The 23,149-nt window shown below is 43.5% G+C and overlaps 1 protein-coding gene across 4 annotated transcripts in view; it reads left to right on the top strand.

The window, feature by feature from the left end:
- Positions 1 to 23,149, top strand: part of cyp24a1 (cytochrome P450, family 24, subfamily A, polypeptide 1) — a 105,289-nt gene that overhangs the window by 65,822 nt on the left and 16,318 nt on the right. For 3 of the 4 annotated variants that reach the window (XM_078236436.1, XM_078236435.1, XM_078236437.1), the window contains 3 exons: positions 20,236 to 20,426; positions 21,057 to 21,150; positions 22,052 to 22,148. In XM_078236436.1, the coding sequence (XP_078092562.1) occupies positions 20,236 to 20,426; positions 21,057 to 21,150; positions 22,052 to 22,148 (382 nt within the window). Of the gene's footprint in view, positions 1 to 19,664; positions 19,987 to 20,235; positions 20,427 to 21,056; positions 21,151 to 22,051; positions 22,149 to 23,149 lie in introns of those variants that run through there. The other variant, XM_078236434.1, reaches the window with a different exon arrangement.

Genomic DNA, 23,149 nt, shown 5'->3' with positions numbered 1-23,149 from the left:
CCTAGCATAAAGGAACATGGTTGTGGTTGTTGGAGGCCAATTATCTCAGCCCCAGGACATTGCTGTAGGAGCTCCTCGAGGCAGTCCTCTATGTACAACCAACTTTAGCTGGTTCATCAATGATCTTCCTCCCAATATAAGGTCAGAGGTTGATACGTTTAATGCTGATTGCACAGTGTTCTCTTCCATTCGTAACTCCTCAGAAAATGAAGCAGTCCATGCCCACATGCAGCGAAACCCAGATGATATTCAGACTTTGGCTGACAAGTAACACACATAGCATACAAGTGGCAAGCAATGACCGTTTCCAACAAGAGAGAATACAACTGCCTCCCCTTGACATTCAATGGCATTACCATCACTGAAGCTGCCAACAATGCCATAACTATTGACCGGAATCTGAACCGGACCAGCCATGTAAATGCCATGACTGCAACGGCAAGTCAGGAGCTGAGCATTCTGTGGCAAGTTACTGATCTTCTAATTTCCCAAAGGCTTTTCAACATCTACAGACACAAATCAGGAAAATGATGGAATACTTTACTCTTGCTTGGATAAGTACAACTCCAATAACCCTCAAAAAGATGACAAGATGCAGGACAAAGCATCCTGTTTGATTGGCACACAATCCACCACCTTAAACAATCATTTCCTCCACCACCCACGCACTGTGACTGTAAGCTGTACTATCTATCAGATGCAATACAAGAACTCACCAAGGCCTCATTGACATCACCTCCCAGAGCCGCAGTCTCTCCTGGCTAGGACAACAGAGTTGTCCACATCACATCATTAGGACAACAGATTCATTGGAAGAGCAACATTTGCAAGTTCTCCAAGTCATACAGCGTCCTGATTTAGAAATATATCACAATTATTTCATGATAGCTGAGCCAATTGCTGAAACTCCCTAATAATAGCACTACAGAAAATACCTTGTCACGAAGATGTGCTTTATGTCAAATAATGATTTTTAATTCACTTGTTGAAAACCTGAATTTAACTTCGAAAAACAGACTTTTTAAAAACACATAAACTGAAGAGGCTTGAATTCACAGCCCAAGATAGCTAACCCCAATTGTATTACAATATAGTCCAAATTACAATTCAATGGAGTGGAATCAGGCTGTCTGCAAAACTCATCAAAGACAGTGACTTCAGGGTGTGTGAAGGACTCATGTTTCCTGTCTCACCATCAAGGCGTCTGTGGCAATCGCCTGAGAAGTTCACCTACTGGTGTTGGGCTTTTAGACTTGGGCAATGGCTGAGTTTGCTTCTGGACCTTAGCTGATCAAGTCACCTTTAGAATACGCAGACAAGGTCTTCTTTTAGATCCTTCTGTCAGTTGGAGAAGGAAAGTCACATGACAAGCCAACTCTGATTTTAAGCAGGTCTTTACTCAGCAGAACTGAGGACAAGCAGCTTAAGGAGATCTAAATGGCATCCCTCTAATCCACCTGGTAATCTTCGTGTCACATTTAGCAACTGTGATTATCCAGGGATACCCTATTGCAGGTAGAGATTTCTCAAAAGAATCTAGTCCAGCATTTGCAGGAGGGTGAACAGCCAGAGGTCATGGTCTGCACTATTTGTAGAATTTTTTGGATTCTCCTTTGCCTTATCTGCCAAAGCAATCTTATGTCCCCTTTTTGCCTTCCTGATTTCTCTTTTAACTCTACTCTGACACCCTCTATACTCTTCAAGGTTCATAGCTCCTCGAAAGTGGAGTCACAGGTGGACAGAGTGGTGAAGAAGGCATTCGGCATGCTTGGTTTTATTGGTCAGAACATTAAATACAGGAGTTGAGACGTCTTGTTGAAGTTGTACAAGACATTGGTAAAGCCACATTTGGTATACTGTGCACAGTTCTGGTCACCCTATTATAGAAAGGATATTATTAAACTAGAAAGAGTACAGAAAAGATTTACTAGGATACTACCGGGACTTGATGGTTTGAGTTATAAGGAGAGGCTGGATTGACTGGGAGTCTTTTCCCTGAAGCATAGGAGGCTTAGGGGTTATCTTATAGAGGTCTATAAAATAATGAGGGGCATAGATCAGCTAGATAGTCAACATCTTTTCCCAAAGGTAGGGAGTCTAAAACTAGAGGGCATAGGTTTAAGGTGAGAGCGGAGAGATACAAAAGGGTCCAGAGGGGCAATTTTTTCATACAGAGGGCGGTGAGTGTCTAGAACAAGCTGCCAGAGGTAGTAATAGAGGTGGGTACAATTTTGTCTTTTAAAAAGCATTTAAACAGTTACATGGATAGGATGGGCATAAAGGGATATGGGACAAATGTGGGCAATTGGGACTAGCTTAGTGGTTGAAAAAAAGGGCGGCATGGACAAGTTGGGCCGAAGGGCCTGTTTCCATGCTGTAAACCTCTATGACTCTATGATTAATAACACATTCAGAGAGTTGGTCACACTGCAGCTTAAGGACCTGGAAGCAGAGAGGGAATGGGTGACCACCAGAGAGTCCAAAAGAACTAGGTACCTAGTGCAGAAATCCCCTGGAATCCTGCTCAGAAATCAATTTTCATTTTCGGAAGCTGGTTCCTCAAAGGAGTGCAGTCAGAGCTCAGTTTGTGGCACTGCAAGCAACTTGGCTGTACAGGAGGGAAGGAAGAAGAAGGGAAGAGTTATAGTAATGGGGGATCCATTAGTTTGGGGAACAGACAGGCATTTCTGTGGCCATAAATGTGACTCCAAGATGGCATGTTGCCTCCCTGGTGCCCAGGGACAAGGATGTTACAGAGTGGCTGCAGGACATTCTTTTGCAGGAGGGTGAACAGCCAGAGGTCATGGTCTGCACTGGTACCAATGATTCAGGTAGGAAGGAGGCTGGAGTCCTGCAATCAGAATTTAGGGAGCGAGGTAGAAAATAGCAAGCAGGACCTCAAATGTAGTAATCTCTGGATTACTCCCAGTGCCACATGCAAGTGAATACAGGAATAGGTGGATAAGGCAGATGAGTGTGTTGCTAGAATGATGGTGTAGGAAGGAGGGCTTTAGATTCCTAGGTCACTGGGAATCGCTCGGTGGGGAATGGTTGGCACCTCTATGGGCTGGACAGTTTCCACCTAAACAGAGCTGGGACTAAGTTCCTCATGAGGCATTTTGCTAGTGCCAAAAAGAGGGCTTTGAACAAACTCAACAGGATTTTCGGAACCAAGAGCAAATATTACAGAGGAATACCAGGATGCATAAAATACTGGGAGTGTCATAAAACACTCGTAAGTTAATAAGTGAAGTCAGAGTAAGGGAAAAAGTAATGACGTCTAAATAAGGGTTACTGTGTATGTATGTGAATGCACCGAGAATAGTAAATAAGATTGGGGAGTTACAGGCGCAGATTGCATTGTGAAAAAATGATATTTTGCTGATAACAGAGACCTAACTCACGGAAGGGCAGGACTGGGTGTTAAATATTCCAGGGTAGAAAGTGTTCAGAATAGATAGGAAAGGAAGGAAAGGAGGAGGGTAATGGTATTGCTTAATGACAGTATTACAGAGCTGGAGAAAGAGGATGTCCCAGAGAGTTCAAGGACAGAATCAATTTAGCTAGTGCCAAGGAACAAAAAGGGTGCAATTACATTGCTCTGTGTCGTCTATACACACTCCATCTGACGAAGGAGCAGCGCTCCGAAAGCTAATGGTATTTGCTACCAAATAAACCTGTTGGACTTTAACCTGGTGTTGTTAAAACTCTTACTAGTCTATACACCACCAACTACTGAGAAAGATGTAGAAGAACAAATCTGCAGAGCAATTATAGAGTAGTTATAATGGGAGACTTTAATTGCCTGAATGTAGACTGGGACAGTGGTAGTGTAAAGAGTCCTAGCTTGTATTCAGGAAAGTTTTTGACAGAAGTATGTGTCCAGTCCAACAAGAAGGTACCTGATTATTGGAAATGAGTTGGGCCAACTTGATGAAGTATCAGTGGGGAACATTTAGGAGACAGTGATCATATCATGAGATTTAGGATGATGATAGAAAAGGAATATAGATAATTCAGAGTAAAAAACAAATAACTGGGGGAGAGCTGACTTCAATGGGGCAAGAATAGAACTGGGCCAGTTAGACTAGCATGAAAGGTTGGCGGGTAAAACTATAGCTGAACACTGGGCTACCTTCAAAAATGAAATGGTCCGGACACAGTTAAGGTATGGAAAGGCAGGGCAAACAAATCCAGAGTTTCCTGGATGAAGAAAGAGATAGAAATTAAGATAAAGAAAAAGTGTGCTTATGACAGATGTCAGGTAAAAAATACAACTGAGAACCAAGAAGAATACAGAAAGTTCAGATGGGAGGTGAAAGAGCATATTAGAGAAGTGAAGAGGGATTATGAGAAAAAACAAGCAGACAACATAAAGGGGAATCCCATAGTTTTCTATCAGCACATAAATAGTAAAAGGGTGGTAAAAGGAGGAGTAAGGCCAATTAGGGACCTAAAAAGGAATTTACACATTGAGGCAGGGAGCGCGGCTGAGATATTAAATGAATACTTTGCATCCAACTTTGCCAAGGAGATAGGTGCTAACCAGGCCATAGTGACAGGTGAGGAAATTCTATCACTAGAAGGGTTCAAAATTGATAAGGAGAAAGCGTTGAATAGACTGTCGGTTCTGAAAGTTGACAAGGCACCAGAACTGAATGAGATGCATTCAAGCATATTGAATAAAGTTAGAATGGAAATTGCAGGGGCGCTGGCCATAATCTTCCTGTCTTCTCTAGTCTCAGGGGAGATGCCAGAGGACTGCAGAATTGTAAAAATTACACCCTTGTTCAAAAAACTTTGTAAGGATTGCCCCAGTAATTACAGACCAGTTAGTTTAACATCAGTGGCGGACAAGCTTCTAGAAACAATTATTCAGGATCGAATTAGTAATCACGTGGAAAAATGTGGTTTGCTTATAGAAGGGGAAATCATGTTTAACTAACTTATTGGAGGTTTTTGAGCAGGTATAATGCTGTTCATGTGGTGTACATGGACTTTCAAAAGGCATTCAATACAGTACCACACAACAGACTAGTGAGAAAAGTTAAAACTCATGGAATAAAAGGGACAGTAGCAACACGGATACAAAATTGGCTGAAAAATACGAAGCAGAGAGTAACAGTCAATGGATAATTTTTGAGCTGGAGAAAGGTTTGTACTGGTGTTCCCCAATAATTGGTATTGGGACTCTTGCAGTTCCTGAATAATTTCAAAGTTTGCAGATGTCACAGAACTTGGAAGTAGTGTACACCATGAAAAAGGCAGTGTAGAATTTCAAAAGGACATAGGCAAGTTGGTGGAGTGGGCAGGTAGGTGGCAGATGAAGTTCAATTCAGAGAATTGTGAGATGATGCACTTTGGTTGGAAAAACATGGAGAGAAAATATAAAATGAGGGGTAAAGTTCTTTAAGGGACCTGGGTGTTTATGTGCATAGATCATTGAAGGTGGCAGGACAGGTGGAGAAAACAGTTAATAAAGATTATAATATTCAGGTCTTTATAAATAGGGGCATAGAGTGCAAGAGCATGGTGGTTATGCTGAACTTATGCAAGACGCTAGTTAGATTTCAGCTGGAGTATTGTGTACAGTTCTGGGCATCACACTACAGGCAGGATGTGAATTCATTGGAGACAGTGCAGAAGAGGTTTACAAGAATGGTTCCAGGGATGAAAAACTTCACTTATGAGAAACGATTGGAGAGATTGGGACTGTTCTCCTTGGAGAGAAGGCTGAAAGGAGATACGATAGAGATGTTCAAAATCCTGAGGGGGCTGGGCAGAGTAGACAGGGTGAAACTGTTCCCACTCATAAAAGGATCAAGAATGAAAGGGTACAGATTTAAAGTGATTTGCAAAAGAAGCAAATGTAACGTGAAAACTTTATTTTCACACGAGTGGTGCGGGTCTGAAATCCACTGCCTGGGCATGTGGTGGAGATAGGTTCCATCAAGGCATTCAAGAGGGCATTAAAGATGATTACTTGAATAGAAGCAATGCGTAGGGTACAGGGAAAAGGGAGGGGGATGACACTAAATTATGGTATTCGTTTGGAGAGCCAGTGCAGACAAAATGGGCCAAATGGCCTCCTTCTGCACTGTAACAATTCTGTGATCCTGTGATATCCCATTATGAAAATGCATTATATAAGTGTAACTTGCTGTAGGGTAAGTTTTGTGGGTAATTATATGTTTGTTATATGAGTCTTGTAGTTTCCTAGTAACCCTTGCATTCATGGAATTATTTTCATAAACCGAATGAGGCCAATGAATCATTTTTCTTAATGCTTGTATGTTACGCATTGCCAAACCTTAACCATTTACTGCCTTTACAGCCAGTGCAGCATGGCTGCAGTGTGTAACATATACAAGGCAGATTGTAGTATTGAAACTTCATGAGGCTTCTTTAAAAACATATACCAAGTCCACATGGGAACACCAAAACCTGCAAGTTTCCATCCAAATCACACACCAGTCTTTATTGTTTTTCAAACAGATTTTTGGAACTCCCTCGCTAACAGTACTGGCCCGCAGTGGTACAAAAAGATGGCTCCCCACCACCTGCTCATGGGAAATGAGGGACATTTAATAAATACAAACCTTTCTAGTAATCTCTACATCCAATGAATGAATGAAGAAAAATAGCTGGATTGTGACAGAGTATTTAAGGAACTTGGAGAGGAAAGAAATGTTTGATGGATGACAATAGCATGTAATGATCAAGGGTGGTCTCACATCATCTACAATTTCATGTTTAAACAGTATGACATTGAGTATCTCAAGAGTACATCCTATCCACCACAAATGTCTGCACCACACCATCATTCCCACTAGCCTCCACTGAATTTATGTGTTGTATTATATCAACTTTAAGATCATTCTTCTGGTTCTTAAATCCCTTTGTGGTCTCATTCTAGTCTAATACTGCAATATTCTCCAGCCCTCCACCTTAGCGTACTTCCTCTACTCTTTCAAACAGGCTCACATCCTCCCTCTTCCTTCATTTCACCATCAGTGAAGGATACCAGTACTCTCACATTGTCCTGATCCTCTGCAACCTCTCTCTTAACTTTTAAACCCCCGCACAAAATATATATTTTTGCATATTCACATTTTTATAAGCAGCTCTCTTAGCTTCTAATTTGTTTGGTATCCACTTGCTTGGTATCCACACCCTCTCCCATGAAGTGCCTTCGAATATTCCATTATGAAAATGGATTATTTAAATATAAGTTGCTCTAAGGAAAGTTTTGTGGCTAATTATGTGTTTGTTATATGTGTCTTGTAGTTTCCTGGTAACTCTTATGTTATTGTGGGCACTCCCTTCTGGGATTACTTGCATAAACTGAATGACACCATTGAATCATCTTTCTTATCAGATATATCTTATGCATTGTGCCATAATAATGAAGGAAAAACTTTGAATTAGGCCTGGAAATATTGAACTTTAAATAAAATCATCATCATAGAAATCATAGAAACCCTACAGTACAGAAAGAGGCCATTCGACCCATCGAGTCTGCACCGACCACAATCCCACCCAGGCCCTACCCCCATATCCCTACATATTTTACCCACTAATCCCTCTAATCTACGCATCCCAGGACACTAAGGGGCAATTTTAGCATGGCCAATCAACCTAACCTGCACATCTTTGGACTGTGGGAATAATGTAGGGAGGAGCTACACGATAAATGGAAGAACCATAAAGGGTGTAGAGACGCAGAGGGACCTGGGTGTGCAAGTCCACAGATCTTTGAAGGTGACGTCACAGGTGGAGAAGGTGGTGAAGAAGGCATATGGCATGCTTGCCTTTATAGGACGGGGCATAGAGTATAAAAGTTGGGGTCTGATGTTGCAGATGTATAGAACGTTGGTTCGGCCGCATTTGGAATACTGCGTCCAGTTCTGGTCGCCACACTACCAGAAGGACGTGGAGGCTTTGGAGAGAGTACAGAGGAGGTTTACCAGGATGTTGCCTGGTATGGAGGGGCTTGGTTATGAGGAGAGATTGGGGAAACTGGGGTTGTTCTCCTTGGAAAGACGGAGGATGAGGGGAGACTTAATAGAGGTGTATAAAATTATGAAAGGCATAGATAGGGTGAACGGTGGGAAGCTTTTCCCCGGGTCGGTGGTGACGTTCACGAGGGGTCATAGGTTCAAGGTGAAGGGGGGGAGGTTTAACACAGATATCAGAAGGACATATTTCACACAGAGGGTCGTGGGGGCCTGGAATGTGTTGCCGGGCAAGGTGGTGGAGGCGGACACACTGGGAACGTTTAAGACTTATCTAGACAGCTATATGAACGGAGTGGGAATGGAGGGATACAAAAGAGTGATCTAGTTTGGACCAGGGAGCGGCGCGGGCTAATTGTTCCTGGTTTCTCGTTTCAAGGCTTCATTCTACGATCATCTTGCTGGTGCCAGTACAGAGTGATACTGCGGATAGTTGGGAACCTGTCTCGGGGGCAGGGGATTCATATGGTGTTCGTGGAAGTGGAAATGACTAGGGTTGGGAAGCATTTTCCGATCGGGGCCATTGTGATCTCCTGGACTCGTTTCGATCGCCTCAGGGGGTCGGAGAGGAATTTCCCAGATTTTTTTTTCCCCATATTGGCCCTGGGGTTTTTCACTCTGGGTTTTCGCCTCTCCCTGGAGATCACATGGTCTGGAATGGGGGGGTGGGGGTAAGTTAATAGGTTGTAATGAACAAAGCATCGTAGCTGTGAGGGACAGCTCGGTGGATAGGATATTGGTATGTAGATAGGCTGGAAAATTGGGTGGGGATCCTGGATTCAGGATTCAATCCTGGACTGGGGAGCGGCGCGGGCTTGGAGGGCCGAAGGGCCTGTTCCTGTGCTGTATTGTTCTTTGTTCTTTGTTCTTTGTTCTTTGAAACCGGAGCACCTGGAGGAAACCCACGCAGACACGAGGAAAATGTGCAAACTCCACACAGACAGTGACTCAAGCCGGGAATCAAACCCAGGTCCTTGGAGCTGTGAAGCAGCAGTGCTAACCACTGTGCTACGGTGTCGCCCAATCTGTCAGATTTTTATAATGGACATACAAACCAAAGACGGCTGAGGATATAAAGTCAGTTACTAACTGATTTGTTGGTGGGTGGTACTCTGAGAGACAATGGATCCGCACCTTGTTTCCAGACAAATTACTTCTAAAGCATCCAGAAACTAATTGCCATCTCTGGTGGAAACAATGGGGGATAATGGGAAATGAATATCACCTCAACAAGACATATCTTGTGTGTAATGTCGCAGGTGGATTGTGAATTCTGTAAAGGCAGGGATAAAAGCCAGCTGAAAGGCTGTCCTAAGTTTGTGCGTGTGTGTGTGTGTGAGTGTGTGTGTCAGTGCTGGGGGGTCAGAACATTGAAAAAGAAAGCCAGCAGCTGCAGCACCCCTGCAAAAGCTCGTTGCAGGTATATTTCTATCTCTCTGATTGCTGAAGTAAGCTCAATCAGCAAAGATCACAGCTGAAAAGAATACGGAAGATTCTCCATCAAACTGCAGAACACTGGAATCTCAAAACTGACTATTCACGCGCTGAAGTTAGTGTGCCTGGAATCTTGAATCACAACACTGCAATGTGCAATCATCTACTCCTCACAAGTCAAGGACAATTTCATATAGCTTTTCTTTACTAACTTAATTTTGAGCTCAATTCACACTTCTAACCTGTATAAATGTATATACATGTGTTTTACCATTTTCTTGTTTTTGATGGTTAATAAAGTCACTATCTTTAACTCAAGAAAGCTTCATTAAATTTCTTCCCTTTACAACATAAATATTGGGACTGGGAACAGAGATCAGCAAAGGGTGGAATCCTCTTTTCAGCGACAGGCAGAGGGAGTTGAATAAAGAAAGGAAGCCAGTTCATCCCTCCTCACCTCGGGGCATAACAATCTGGGGATATCCCATCTGGACAGGAACAAATTGAGAGACCTCAACCAGGTTACAAATCTGGGGAAACTCACCCAGGGACGACTCATAACAGTTGCCAAATCCCAAGAGCTGAATTTTCATTCCATGGTCAGCTAAAGTTAAAGTTTATTTATTAGTCACAAGTAGGGTTACATTAACACTGCAATGAAGTTACTGTGAAAATCCCCCAGTCGCCACACTCCGGCGCCTGTTCTGGTACACTGAAGGATAATTTAGCATAGCCAATGCACCTAACCAGCATGTCTTTCGGACTGTGGAAGGAACCCAGAGCACCCGGTGGAAACATACGCACACACGAGGAGAACGTGCATACTCCACACCGATAGTGACCCAAGCCAGGAATTGAACCCAGGTCCCTGGCACTGTGAGACAGCAGTGCTAACTCCTGTGCCATGCCCCCAGGAACCCAAAACCAGGAAGATTTCTGGGTTACGACCCCGGATTGCCTCAGCATCAGCATCACAAATTTTGAGTGCTGTAATGAGGTTGGCCCATTGGAAGATGAACTCCCTGATTAAAGATCCAATTGATGGGCCAATCAGGGAGTCCTTACCAATCAGTTCCTCTGACACCCCCGGAGATAGACTGCTAACTACTAGCACTCTGTGTACTGCTGTTAGAGTTGTAAATAAATGGATTTTAGTGAAGGGACTTCTGCTTCCGAAGACTTATTACAAGAGCCATGCATTAACTGGCCCTGGGCCAATTTGATGCCCAATTTGGGGGGTTGGCCAGGAGGTGGGAACCATAAATGGATGGATGATTTGGAAATGAGTGAGCAGAATGGGCAGAGGACCTGCAGTGGTTCAAGTGGCAGCCCCTGGGCAGGCCCACATTTTTCTGATCCCCCTCTTGAGGTCTTCAATGAGGCTGTGGCAGAGAGGAGAGTTGTACTCTTTCCTCTATCTAGAAGAAGAGCTCCGGTGAGCCAAACCAAGCAGGCATAGCTAGAGATGAGCTTGGATGGCAGCAGTCTCATGTTCTTTTCAAGAGTCCAAACATTCTCTCCTCACAAAGTCAAGCCTTTCAGCTCAAGCGATGATAACTTTGCAAGACTGCATGAGCACCTGAATTTTACTTTCCCCTTGTATACAACTTTTCACTGCAGTCTCGGCACTGCTGGCTTCCTTCTATGTTCCTGACAGCTAAGCCCAAGATACCTCAGAGTCAGATCCTCCGTGTTCCCCTTACTAGACATCTGTAGTCACATGTAGGCCAGACCAGGTAAGGGGACAGATTTCCTCCCCTAAAGGGAGTAGTGAACCAAATGGGTTTTTATGACAATTGATGATAATTTCATGGTAACCAATTACTGAGATTAGCTTTACATTCCAGATTTCTTATTTGAGTTCAAATTCCAACAGTTGCCATGATAGGATTTGACCCTCAGCTTGACCAGCCCCTTGACCTTTACCACTATATCACCATCTCCCCATACTCACAACATGCTCAATGAGCAATTATTTGGAGGTGTGTGTTGCCGGCTCCCCATTCCCACTCTGCCTTTGAAGTCTAGCTGTAATAGTGAGGTGTCAGTAAACAAATCATGCCACCCCAAGTGCTCAATTTTCCAATCCCGCCCGCATACGAACGCACCCAACGGGCAATTGAAAATTCAACCTAATTGTTTTTCATACTTCTGACACAGCACTGAAAAGGGAAATAAAGTAAAAATCAAATCCACTAGGTATAATCCTCAATGCACCAGAAACATTTTTTTATGTATCAGAAATTTATAATTCACTGGCAGCTAGTGGGTCAAATCTAAAGATCCCGATTCTTATAATTGAATTTGGTGAGTAAATAAAGTAAGTCTAGGCTGCGGAGGGCAATCTGGTTCATTACGACTTTGGTAATGACGCTGGCATGAATTTCACAAACCTCTCTTGGCAAAGAGATTTTCTGATAGTAGAATTTACTGGAAGGAACTCAGTGACTCTATTTTTGACCTGACTGAACGTCTCCTAAACCTGTTAATCCACTTTGTCTTGCCAGAGGGAAAGGGTCAAAGCACACAACTGTCATATGGATTTTTGTTGTCATTTAGTAACTAACATATACACCCGATTAATGACCTTACAAATCAGCACCTTCTCAAGACATTTTCATGTTTAAGTGGAAATAAAATGTAATGAGGGTTAAATTGAATAATGTCCAAAAATGATTGTGAGGATTACAAATGGCAATTAATCCCAGTTTATTCATTGTGCAGCATGTTAAACTTATATCACCTGCTGTTTTAAATGTGCAGTCAATGCTCTACATACTGTTCATTGCCTGCATGTATCAGCAGATGGCCTGATTTTGTGAGTGTTTAGTGCAACTTAAAATCAGCCTGAACCTCTTAAATGGCAGGTGCAGTGTAGCTGCAAGAAGGGCTGCGGGTCTTTCGATAAGTGAACCAAGACTATGAAAAATGACTGAAAATGCAAAATACTGTGCACTCACGATTTCTGACAATGCACTAGAGGTTTTGTTGAAAGACATAGGGAGGAGAGAAATGCTGTTTCTGCAGGTGAGTACGAGCTCCAGAAATAGGGCCAGAAGGCAATGGGAAAAATGGTGGAGTTCAATGCCTAGAGTGTAGCTTCAAGAACATGGACACAGTACAGGAAGAAGCTTAACAATCTGGCATGAGCTGCCAAGATGATAGAGTTCATTCGGCAATTGACATAAGCTACCAATGGAGTTACTACATCAATCCAATTCATCATACTCCCATCAGTTATCTACCGGCAATCCCGAACAATCAAAATTCAACCCTTCAACTCCACACCATGCAATACCTCATCTGGCACAATTAGGGCTATTGCTTCACACCCACAAGACACAGCCTGCATACACTGGCAGTTATTCAACAATGACAGCTACATTATCCAGCCACGTTTCAGGACATTCACTGACATAGATCTTTCTTTCTTGCAGGAGACAATGGTGTGTAACAGAAATCAGCAGGAAAGAAGAGGGAGGACATGTTTCAACCCTCAGAGAGAGGGGCGGCACGGTAGCACAGTGGTTAGCACTGCTGCTTCACAGCTCCAGGGACCTGGGTTCGATTCCCAGCTTGGGTCACTGTCTGTGTGGAGTTTGCACATTCTTCCTGTGTCTGAGTGGGTTTCCTCCGGGTGTTCCGGTTTCCTCCCACAGTCCAAAGATGTGCGGGTTAGGTTAATTGGCCATGCTAAAATTGCACCTTAGTGTCCCGGGATGCGTAGGTTAGAGGGATTAGACCATAAGACCATAAGACATAGGAGCGGAAGTAAGGCCATTCGGCCCATCGAGTCCACTCCACCATTCAATCATGGTTGATTTCAACTCCATTTACCCGCTCTCTCCCCATAGCCCTTAATTCCTCGAGAAATCAAGAATTTATCAATTTCTGTCTTGAAGACGCTTAACGTCTCGGCCTCCACAGCCCTCTGTGGCAATGAATTCCACAGACCTACCACTCTCTGGCTGAAGAAATTTCTCCTCATCTCTGTTCTAAAGTGACTCCCTTTTATTCTAAGGCTGTGCCCCCGCGTCCTAGTCTCCCCTGCTAATGGAAACAACTTCCCTACGTCCATCCTATCTAAGCCGTTCATTATCTTGTAAGTTTCTATTAGATCTCCCCTCAACCTCCTAAACTCCAATGAATACAATCCCACGATCCTCAGACGTTCATCGTATGTCAGGCCTACCATTCCCGGGATCATCCGTGTGAATCTCCGCTGGACCCGCTCCAGTGCCAGTATGTCCTTCCTGAGGTGTGGGGCCCAAAATTGCTCACAGTGCTCCAAATGGGGCCTAACCAGTGCTTTATAAAGCCTCAGAAGTACATCCCTGCTTTTGTATTCCAAGCCTCTTGAGATAAATGACAACATTACATTTGCTTTCTTAATTACGGACTCAACCTGCAAGTTTACCTTTAGAGAATCCTGGACTAGGACTCCCAAGTCCCTTTGCACTTTAGCATTATGAATTTTGTCACCGTTTAGAAAATAGTCCATGCCTCTATTCTTTTTTCCAAAGTGCAAGGCCTCGCACTTGCCCACGTTGAATTTCATCAGCCACTTCTTGGACCACTCTCCTAAACTGTCTAAATCTTTCTGCAGCCTCCCCACCTCCTCAATACTACCTGCCCCTCCACCTATCTTTGTATCATCGGCAAACTTGGCCAGAATGCCCCCAGTCCCATCATCTAGATCGTTAATATATAAAGAGAACAGCTGTGGCCCCAACACTGAACCCTGCGGGACACCACTTGTCACCGGTTCCCATTCTGAGAAAGAACCTTTTATCCCAACTCTCTGCCTTCTGTCTGACAGCCAATCGTCAATCCATGTTAGTACCTTGCCTCGAATACCATGGGCCCTTATTTTACTCAGCAGTCTCCCGTGAGGCACCTTGTCAAAGGCCTTTTGGAAGTCAAGATAGATAACATCCATTGGCTCTCCTTGGTCTAACCTATTTGTTATCTCTTCAAAGAACTCTAACAGGTTTGTCAGGCACGACCTCCCCTTACTAAATCCATGCTGACTTGTCCTAATCCGACCCTGCACTTCCAAGAATTTAGAAATCTCATCCTTAACGATGGATTCTAGAATTTTGCCAACAACTGAGGTTAGGCTAATTGGCCTATAATTTTCCATCTTTTTTCTTGTTCCCTTCTTGAACAGTGGGGTTACAACAGCGATTTTCCAATCCTCTGGGACTTTCCCTGACTCCAGTGACTTTTGAAAGATCATAACTAACGCCTCCTCTATTTCTTCAGCTATCTCCTTTAGAACTCTAGGATGTAGCCCATCTGGGCCCGGAGATTTATCAATTTTCAGACCTTTTAGTTTCTCTAGCACTTTCTCCTTTGTGATGGCAACCATATTCAACTCTGCCCCCTGACTTTCCTGAATTGTTGGGATATTACTTGTGTCTTCTACTGTGAAGACTGACGCAAAGTACTTATTAAGTTCCTCAGCTATTTCCTTGTCTCCCATCACTAGATTACCAGCGTCATTTTGGAGCGGCCCAATGTCTACTTTTGCCTCCCGTTTGTTTTTAATGTATTTAAAGAAACTTTTACTATCATTCCTAATGTTACTGGCTCGCCTACCTTCATATTTGATCCTCTCCTTCCTTATTTCTCTCTTTGTTATCCTCTGTTTGTTTTTATAGCCTTCCCAATCTTCTGACTTCCCACTACTCTTTGCCACATTATAGGCTCTCTCTTTTGCCTTGATGCATTCCCTGACTTCCTTTGTCAGCCATGGCTGCCTAATCCCCCCTCTGATAACCTTTCTTTTGTTTGGGATGAACCTCTGCGGGTAAATATGTGGGGATATGGGGATAGGGCCTGGGTGGGATTGTGGTCGGTGCAGACTCGATGGGCCGAATGGCCTCTTTTTGCACTGTAGGGTTTCTATGATTTCTATGAGAGACAGTGTTGGTCATCATGGGAAGAGGCATTAATAAGTCTGTGGCCACTGATGGAGCTGAAGGAATCAACAATGGAGTGAACCACATGCTGAATCATCCTCATTTCTTCCACTTCTCCCTGATCCCTCAGTATCTTCACATCACAAGCTACAAATTGTGTAAGCATGCATTCTTACTTTCTACTCACCTCTCACAACCACCCAAACTTTGTCCCTTTTAATGTCTGATATCTAAGAACTGGAACCTTTACCAGAGGGGAAAGAGGGAGAAGATGATGAAGATGAAGGGACAATATCACTTGATCTTACCCTCAGAGCCACCAGCTCAGAGATTGACACTGCATGTATTTTAGAGGCCTAGACAGAGGAGGAATCTGTAGGTGGTGAGACACCAGCAGCAGTGTATTGGTGCCAGATCTGGGGGAAAGGATAGCACAGGAGCCAGCTCATCAGAGGGCAAGGTCATACACTTGTTCTGCTCTGCAGTGACAGCTTTGGTTAGTCAGATTATAGAAAATGACTGATGGGTGTATGTAAACAAGTGTTTGGTAGACTGGAAAGCCTGCCAGAAAGACTTGGTACAATGTCAAGGAGCATGGAGAGGTCCAGCACCAACTTAATACCTAGTTTGGTGCCCATTCTTTCCAAATGGAATTGGAGATCATTTCCATCAGCACAGCTGTGAACCCATTGTGGTGCACCGTCTGACGGCCAGTGTCACAGCTTCCATTGCATACATAAAATTCCCATCGAAAGTCTGAGTGCTGCAGCAGAAGTTCAGACCTTTGCAATTGTGGCTCAGAATACCATTGTTCTAAAGGACAGCATCCAGGATGACACAGTAGTCCATCAACCTCTTCTCCAATTGGTCAGTAGGATTGCTTAGCCGCCACCTCAGGAGATTGGCTGTGACTCCATGGAACACAAGCCTGCTTTCCTCTCTCAAAATGACAGCATTTCCACTCCCATCCTACCAGCTCCATCAATGGCCTTGCTAATGCCTGTCAGTTAGCCAGCCAAGACTGCTGCAGCCCAGGACAAGATCATGTCATTAGAATCCAGCCTTCTAGGCACAGATCTGCTCAATGTCATTCTTCAACAGCCTTCCATCAGCCATCGTGCAATCGCTGAATAAGTGCCTCATAGGCGAACTAAGAAAGGCAAAGGCCATAGAAGAGGGAATGTGCCAGGGTGATAAGTTTAATTTTGTATGCATTATGTAATGATTGAATCTACAAAATTGGATTGCAATGTGTGTTTTCTGATTGTGCTTAGTTTTGTGTTGTTGTGGAACTGTTACTAAATGGGGAGACGTGACTGAGTTACCAGCATTGTTCATGAATGACATGATCATGTAAAACATGGATAGAAAGCAACTGTCTTTGTTATAGCTTCTTCTCCTCTTCCTGTTCCCCCACTTCCTATTGTACTTCCTGTTCCTCCCCTTCTTAATCCTTCTCTTCCCCTTGTGCTCCTGCTTGTCACCCAAATACTTAAAAATGAGCACTTCACATCCAAATTTAGCTCTCAATGTTGTCATACTTATCCTGAAATATAACCTTCCTCATTAGTTTTATACTCTAAAAGAGCTCTCAAGGTGATATATGGCCATATATATTATCCACTATGACACAGAACTATTTGTTCTAAGTCCCAGATTTGTTCCAGTTTGTGCTTAGTTAACTGAGTTGCAGGAAGGCTATTGTTGGTCTCAATAGGACTAGAGAGGGGGAATAAAATCAGCAAAGTTTCCTAATTCTTGTGAGGAAGTGTTATTGAGAGATAAATATTGGCCACGATACCAGGGTAACTCCAATGCTTCTTCAAAGTAGTGCTGGGGAATCTTTTATCTAAAAGGGCAGAGGGGGATCTCAGTTTAAAGTCTCATCTGAAAGACGGCACCCCCAACAGTGCAGCACCTCTTCAGCACTGCTCTGGAATGTCAGCCTTGATTTTTGTCCTCAAATCCGAGAGTCGGGTTTGAATGTGCAACCTTCTGAGGGAAGACTACATTTAATCAGCTATATTAAAAATCAATGCATGATGCTACATGCTATAGGCAAAGCTTTTCAATGTGTGGATATATTTACAACAATTTACAAAATGTACTGCACCTTAATTTCCAATCGTCCAAGCATTCTTACAGTTGCTGGCTAAGTGTGACCATGCCAAACTAAAATATATAAAACTATTTTGAGAAACAAAATAAAGTATCAGACAGGCATGAGAAGAAGCTATCGTATCAGCAGTTGCTATATGCTGGCGATGAAAGTCTTGTCTACGTGGTAAATGGTGCTCACGCTTACAGAGCATGTCAATTGATAAATGTATGGTGAGATTAAAATGAGGCCCTTAGTTATCTGATTCTAATAGAATAAAAACGGACTTTTGATAACCTTTACTGTCTTCCCCCATGTGATAACCCCAATGAGTTCCATGGGGGATCTTTAATTGATCTCCCTGTGGAGCTTGTTGAATAAGGGTTCCCTTGCTAATAGGCAATGGCCTGCCCAGGTGGAACTCAGCAGCCACCGGGAAAGGTCTGCAGAACTATTGTCCCGGTTGGGACTTGTGTGAGAACTGTTGTTCCAGTTGGGACTCAAGTATCCTAGAAGGCGAAACCCCAGATGACGTAACCCCTGAAGGCGTAACCCCGGAAGATGAAACCCTAGAAGGCGTAACCCCAAAAGATGACAGATAACAACTTACAATGGATTCCATTTTCATTGGAAGGGAGGTTGTTTCCTGCTATACAAGGAAGGCATAGTTGTGTTGACATTGTAATTATATCATTGTTGTTTTAATATTGCATCATTGTGAAATTATAATGTAATTTATAATGCATCTAGATAAATTGTAATGTATTTGGATGAATTGTTTAAATTAAAAGAAAGTTGGGACTTGTGTATGTTCGCCACGGAGTACTGGTTTTATTTTGTGTTTAACAATGAATACCATTCCTTTCCAGTAGGGCTTCTTGAGATATTACATCCTCCCCCGCCCATACACACACACCAAGGGAAAGATTCACTTAGTCTCATTGGCTGGACAGGTCAACATTATGGCTTTTGGAGGGAAGGATGCTTGCATTTTCGTTGTTACGATAAGCTAAACGCAACATTAGAATCGAATATGAAGAGAGAAAGACCAAGAATTGAGTGGGGCGGGGGTGGGGGAGTAGCAGACGAAACAATAGCAAGGAGAAAGGAAAGGAACAAGATAATCAAACGTGGAAGTGTAAACCTGACTCATTTTGATGAGGAAAGTTAATTCGTTCACAAAACACATCATACGCCCCAAAGTCAAATAATAACAAGTAGCAAGCCTCCTGGCAACAGCAGGACCAGCAAGTGACCAGTTCGTCTGTTCTGGAGGTGCTGCTGAAAGGAAAAATAACCCAAACTCCGGCACAACATCACCACTCCTCTAGAAAATGTGTCCTGGGATCTTTTATGTCCGGCTCAACAGCTGGATGAGGCTTTTCTTTCATTTATCATCAATGCCAGCCTAGATCCTGGTCAAGTCCTGCTACAGAGTTCATCCCACAATGTCTGCTTCACATCTGAGGCTACAGGGCGGAGATGTGCCGGGGGGGGGGGGGGGGGGACGACGACATTATCCTATTTTGATATCCGATTGAAAAATAAACGCACGCGTTTGAACTGGATTTACACCCTGGCTGATTACAGATCGCCCTCCTGAATATTTCCAGAATGCTGACATCCGCGCAAACGATTCATTAAGACACAGCCAGAGGAACTGCGGGGAGGAAGCCTGAGAACGAATGGGAGCGCGGAAAGAAATGGAGGGAAATGTCCCTTTCAGGAATGTTACTCAATATGAGCGGACCATTTGGGTGTAAATTTTAGGGTTCGTGGAAAAGAAATCAGTGATTGGATGTGAGATCTGTCAGTACCCCAAATGTTCAAATTGGCTCCAGATTTTAAAAAAAGAAAATGCAGCAATTTGTAAAAGTCTGTTCTTTCATCCTAATTTTGTTTGCAGATGTGTTGTTCCTCAATCAGGTTTTCACTCCAGCTCTCAGTCTTGCTCTAACGATTCGGGATTGGCCCAGGATGAATTGAGGCTGCAATGTGCAGTGTTGTTGTGTTGTGATTGGGGTGCGGGCCAAATCGCAGCGGCTCGTCAAGTACTTGATTCCCAGAATCTGCTCTAGCTCTCCACGTGTTTGCGACAGAATAAACGAAACCATGGGCTTGTCAGCCACACCAACCAGGTACCTTTTCTGATTGGCCAGGAGCTGGGATCAACACAAGCCTCTGTATCCTATATATATTCGGTAAGAAACCAGCACCACACACACACACACAGCGAGGGGGCTGAGAATTTGTTCCTGTTGTTCACACTTGAGATTTTTTCCCAAAAAATAAAATGCGGGTGCAGAGCAAGAACGGCAGCCGGCTCCTGCAGTTTCTAAGACAAGGGGGAAAGTTGCGACACCGCATTCCGCTTTCGACAGCTGGCAGTGTGGCAGCCAAAGCCATGGCTCCGTGTGGCCACAGCTCCATCCCAGGTCCCACCAGCTGGCCCGTGCTAGGCAGCCTGCTGGAGATCATCCGGAGAGGAGGGCTCCAAAAACAGCACAAAACACTGGTAAATCCAGGGCTGGGACCAAAACAAGTCTAGCTTCATCCATGGCTCGATTTGCAATAAAAATTTATGTCATTTGCCATTTCAGAAAATAATGCAGCAAAATCCCTAGCTCAATTGTCCGAAGCTATTTTTCTTTTTATATATAACTACAGGCATGACGGGGACCCAAACTCTGGGCACCAAGTGGTCATCCAGATGTGTCCCCACCCACCCAATCGTTATTTTTAAGCGTATGTTCTTTTTTCACAGGTCGAATTTCACAAGAAATTTGGGAAGATTTTTAAGATGAAATTGGGGACATTTGAATCCGTACACATCGGGGCTCCGTGCCTGCTCGAAGCTCTTTACCGCAAAGAGAGCAATTACCCGCAGCGTCTGGAGATTAAACCGTGGAAAGCTTACCGGGACTACAGAGACGAGGCGTATGGACTGCTCATACTGTGAGTACCAGAGGCAAAGCCCATGTCAGCTGTGCCGTTAGCAATAACCAGTGGAAGTATTCACATCCGAATGATAGTCCGATTCCTCCCATGGAGTGCATTTCATTGAGAAATTACACATGGCAGGACTTTGGAATTGTTTCAAATGTTACCAGCCACGCTAGCCCCAAGACCAGAAAATCCCAGGATTCTTGTGGCAGACGGGATGGGAAAATTCTGCCCAGGATGTGTATAGGATTAGGGCTAGAATACCAGCTTCTATCAGACAGTTATAAAGACAGCGGTTGTCTTGCAAGAACATTGGCCACATCTTGTGGGAGCAGAACGTGATAGTAACAATAATGCCCAGTAAGCACATAGGGGAAGTTAATTTTTAAAAAAACCTTAGTAATGTCAGTTGCTATATTCACAGATGTTGAACATCAGGCTGCGATCACAAGCACCAACAGTGTAAATAACTCGCCGCTATTAGAGAGAGTTCTATGGGAGTTAAAGGTTTTCGGACCAAAACGATGAGTAAAGTGTCTGCCAGGTTTAACACAGCGGTGTCCATCAATCCCAGTGGCGGGCGGTCAAATCAATGGCATCAAAGTTGAGTGTTTCTTCTTTTTTTCGTTGTCTTGACACCAGGGAAGGAAAAGACTGGCAAAGGGTACGGAGCATATTTCAAAAAAAGTTGATGATTTCGACAGAAGTGGTGAAACTGGATGGAAAAATCAACGGGGTAAGGACATTCTGGGGAAGGGACATTCTGGGGAAAGGAACAGCGCAAAGGTGCCACGAAAACCTTTGTCATAATAGTGGCAGGGGTTACATTTGTAATTTTCCCTGTTACGGCGCTTACTTTAGCGAGCTTCGATGCAAATCCTTGTAATATAGGAATCAGAGAGCTGTCCATCTCACAGGGTTCTGCAAGACTGTGCAGAAAGCACGCACGCTGAAAATAAAGCACGATTTTATTTTTTCACAGATTGAAATATTGGAACAGGAAATATTAATGTACCATATAGCGTGCAATCGAAGCCGAGCCTTTCAACCAATGTAAACAGGTCTCGGTGCAATCCGTGACATTCCTCAGAACACTGTTTACAGAAGGGCGGTTGCTTTCGGTGCAGCCGAACCCAACGCCTCTGATCTGTGCTTCGCCGAGGTTGGAAAGCACCCATGATAAGCTTCGCAAACATAGCTGGACTTTGCCAACGAAATAGCGGCGCAGCAGTGGTGGTTAAATATTGCGAAGAAATTAGCTTTCAACCAGGGAAGGAAATAACTCAAACCGATGGGCGGAGGCGGGTGAAGTGAATCTGTTCAGCAGCTTTTTAGACAGTGGGTTTTAAAAATGGGTTACACGGAAGATCCCTTACAAATATTGATACACCCGGGGGAGGGAGAGACTCGTTCTCCGAGCCTGCATTAAGGCGGTATTGGTTCTCCACAGGTAAATAAAGCTGTTCTGATTATCTTATGTTCGTGCAACAGCGAGAGATATATGGTGCCGCGATTAGACAAGTGCAGAAAACAAAATCAGAAATGCAAATGTCAGATTGCCAGATTCCTGGTACTCCCCATTGGAGTCGGTGCAATCGAGGATGTGTGCTTACTCTGTTGTTCTAAATGTTCCTCAGGTTCTGGAAGATTTCATCAGCAGAATGGAGAAACTCCGTGACGAGACAGGAAAGATTAATGATTTATACCAGGAACTGAATAAATGGTCCTTTGAAAGTAGGTTCTTGTGAAAGCGTTTACGCCAAAACTTGGGGCTATTGAAGATAAATGTTTAGTGTTGTAAATTCTCATTAGCAGTTTGGTTCACCAGTTTTAGAATAAAATCCAGTTTAAAAATTGGAGTAAATTCATTGGGTCAAGATTATTTAAGTATTCTAACTCTTTTTTGGAAAGATGTCTTCCAGTAGATTACATGAAAACATCAAGGACGTTCCCATTGAAGTGCATACAAAATGTTAATGTTGATGTGACTATCATTAACCCACAGAATGCAATCTCAAAAATGTCAGCAAGGGGTTAAACTGTTGCCTAATTCAAGTTTTTTTTCTAGGAGTTAAAGTAAATTTGATGACTTGCACTCTTCAATTCGAACCATTCAATAAGGACCAAATAATAAAGAAAAGTTGCATAAGGACACATATCACATTTGTGAAGAATTGACTATATTTATAAAGATGTGTTACAAAGAAGGAAATGTTTGATATGGATATCCCCCCTCTATTTGTTAATAATTCCCTCCCCGCCACCAAGCTTTAGGTTCCCCATTTCATTCCCCAGTAGAAAGGATTTCCCAACCTATGCCACTCTGGAACAAGCTAATAAAAATTGCCAGAGATGAATAGTCAAATATAAGAAAAAGATCATTGACTCACCTTCCAACTTTCCCTCCCTCTCGTTGCCAAATTCTCTGGGAAGATTTTAACCTCTACTTTTTATTCCATAAGACATAGGAGCAGAATTAGGCCACTCAGCCCATTGAGCCTGCTCTGCCATTCATGGCTGATATTTTTCTCATCCCCATCTTCCAGCCTTTTCCCCATAACCCCTGATCCCTTTATTAATCAAAAACCTATCTATCTCTGTCTTAAAGACACCTGGCCTCCACAGCCTTCTGTGGCAGAGTTCCACAGATTGACCACTCTCTGGCTGAAGAAATTCCTCCTCATCTCTGTTTCAAAGGATTGTCCCTTTAGCCTGAGGTTGTGCTCTCTGGTTCT

The sequence above is a fragment of the Mustelus asterias genome, chromosome 20, assembly GCF_964213995.1.
Source record: "Mustelus asterias chromosome 20, sMusAst1.hap1.1, whole genome shotgun sequence".
Classification (NCBI taxonomy): domain Eukaryota; kingdom Metazoa; phylum Chordata; class Chondrichthyes; order Carcharhiniformes; family Triakidae; genus Mustelus; species Mustelus asterias.
The sequence above is the reverse complement of the archived record's forward strand: the minus strand, read 5'-3'. Positions and strand labels throughout refer to the sequence as shown.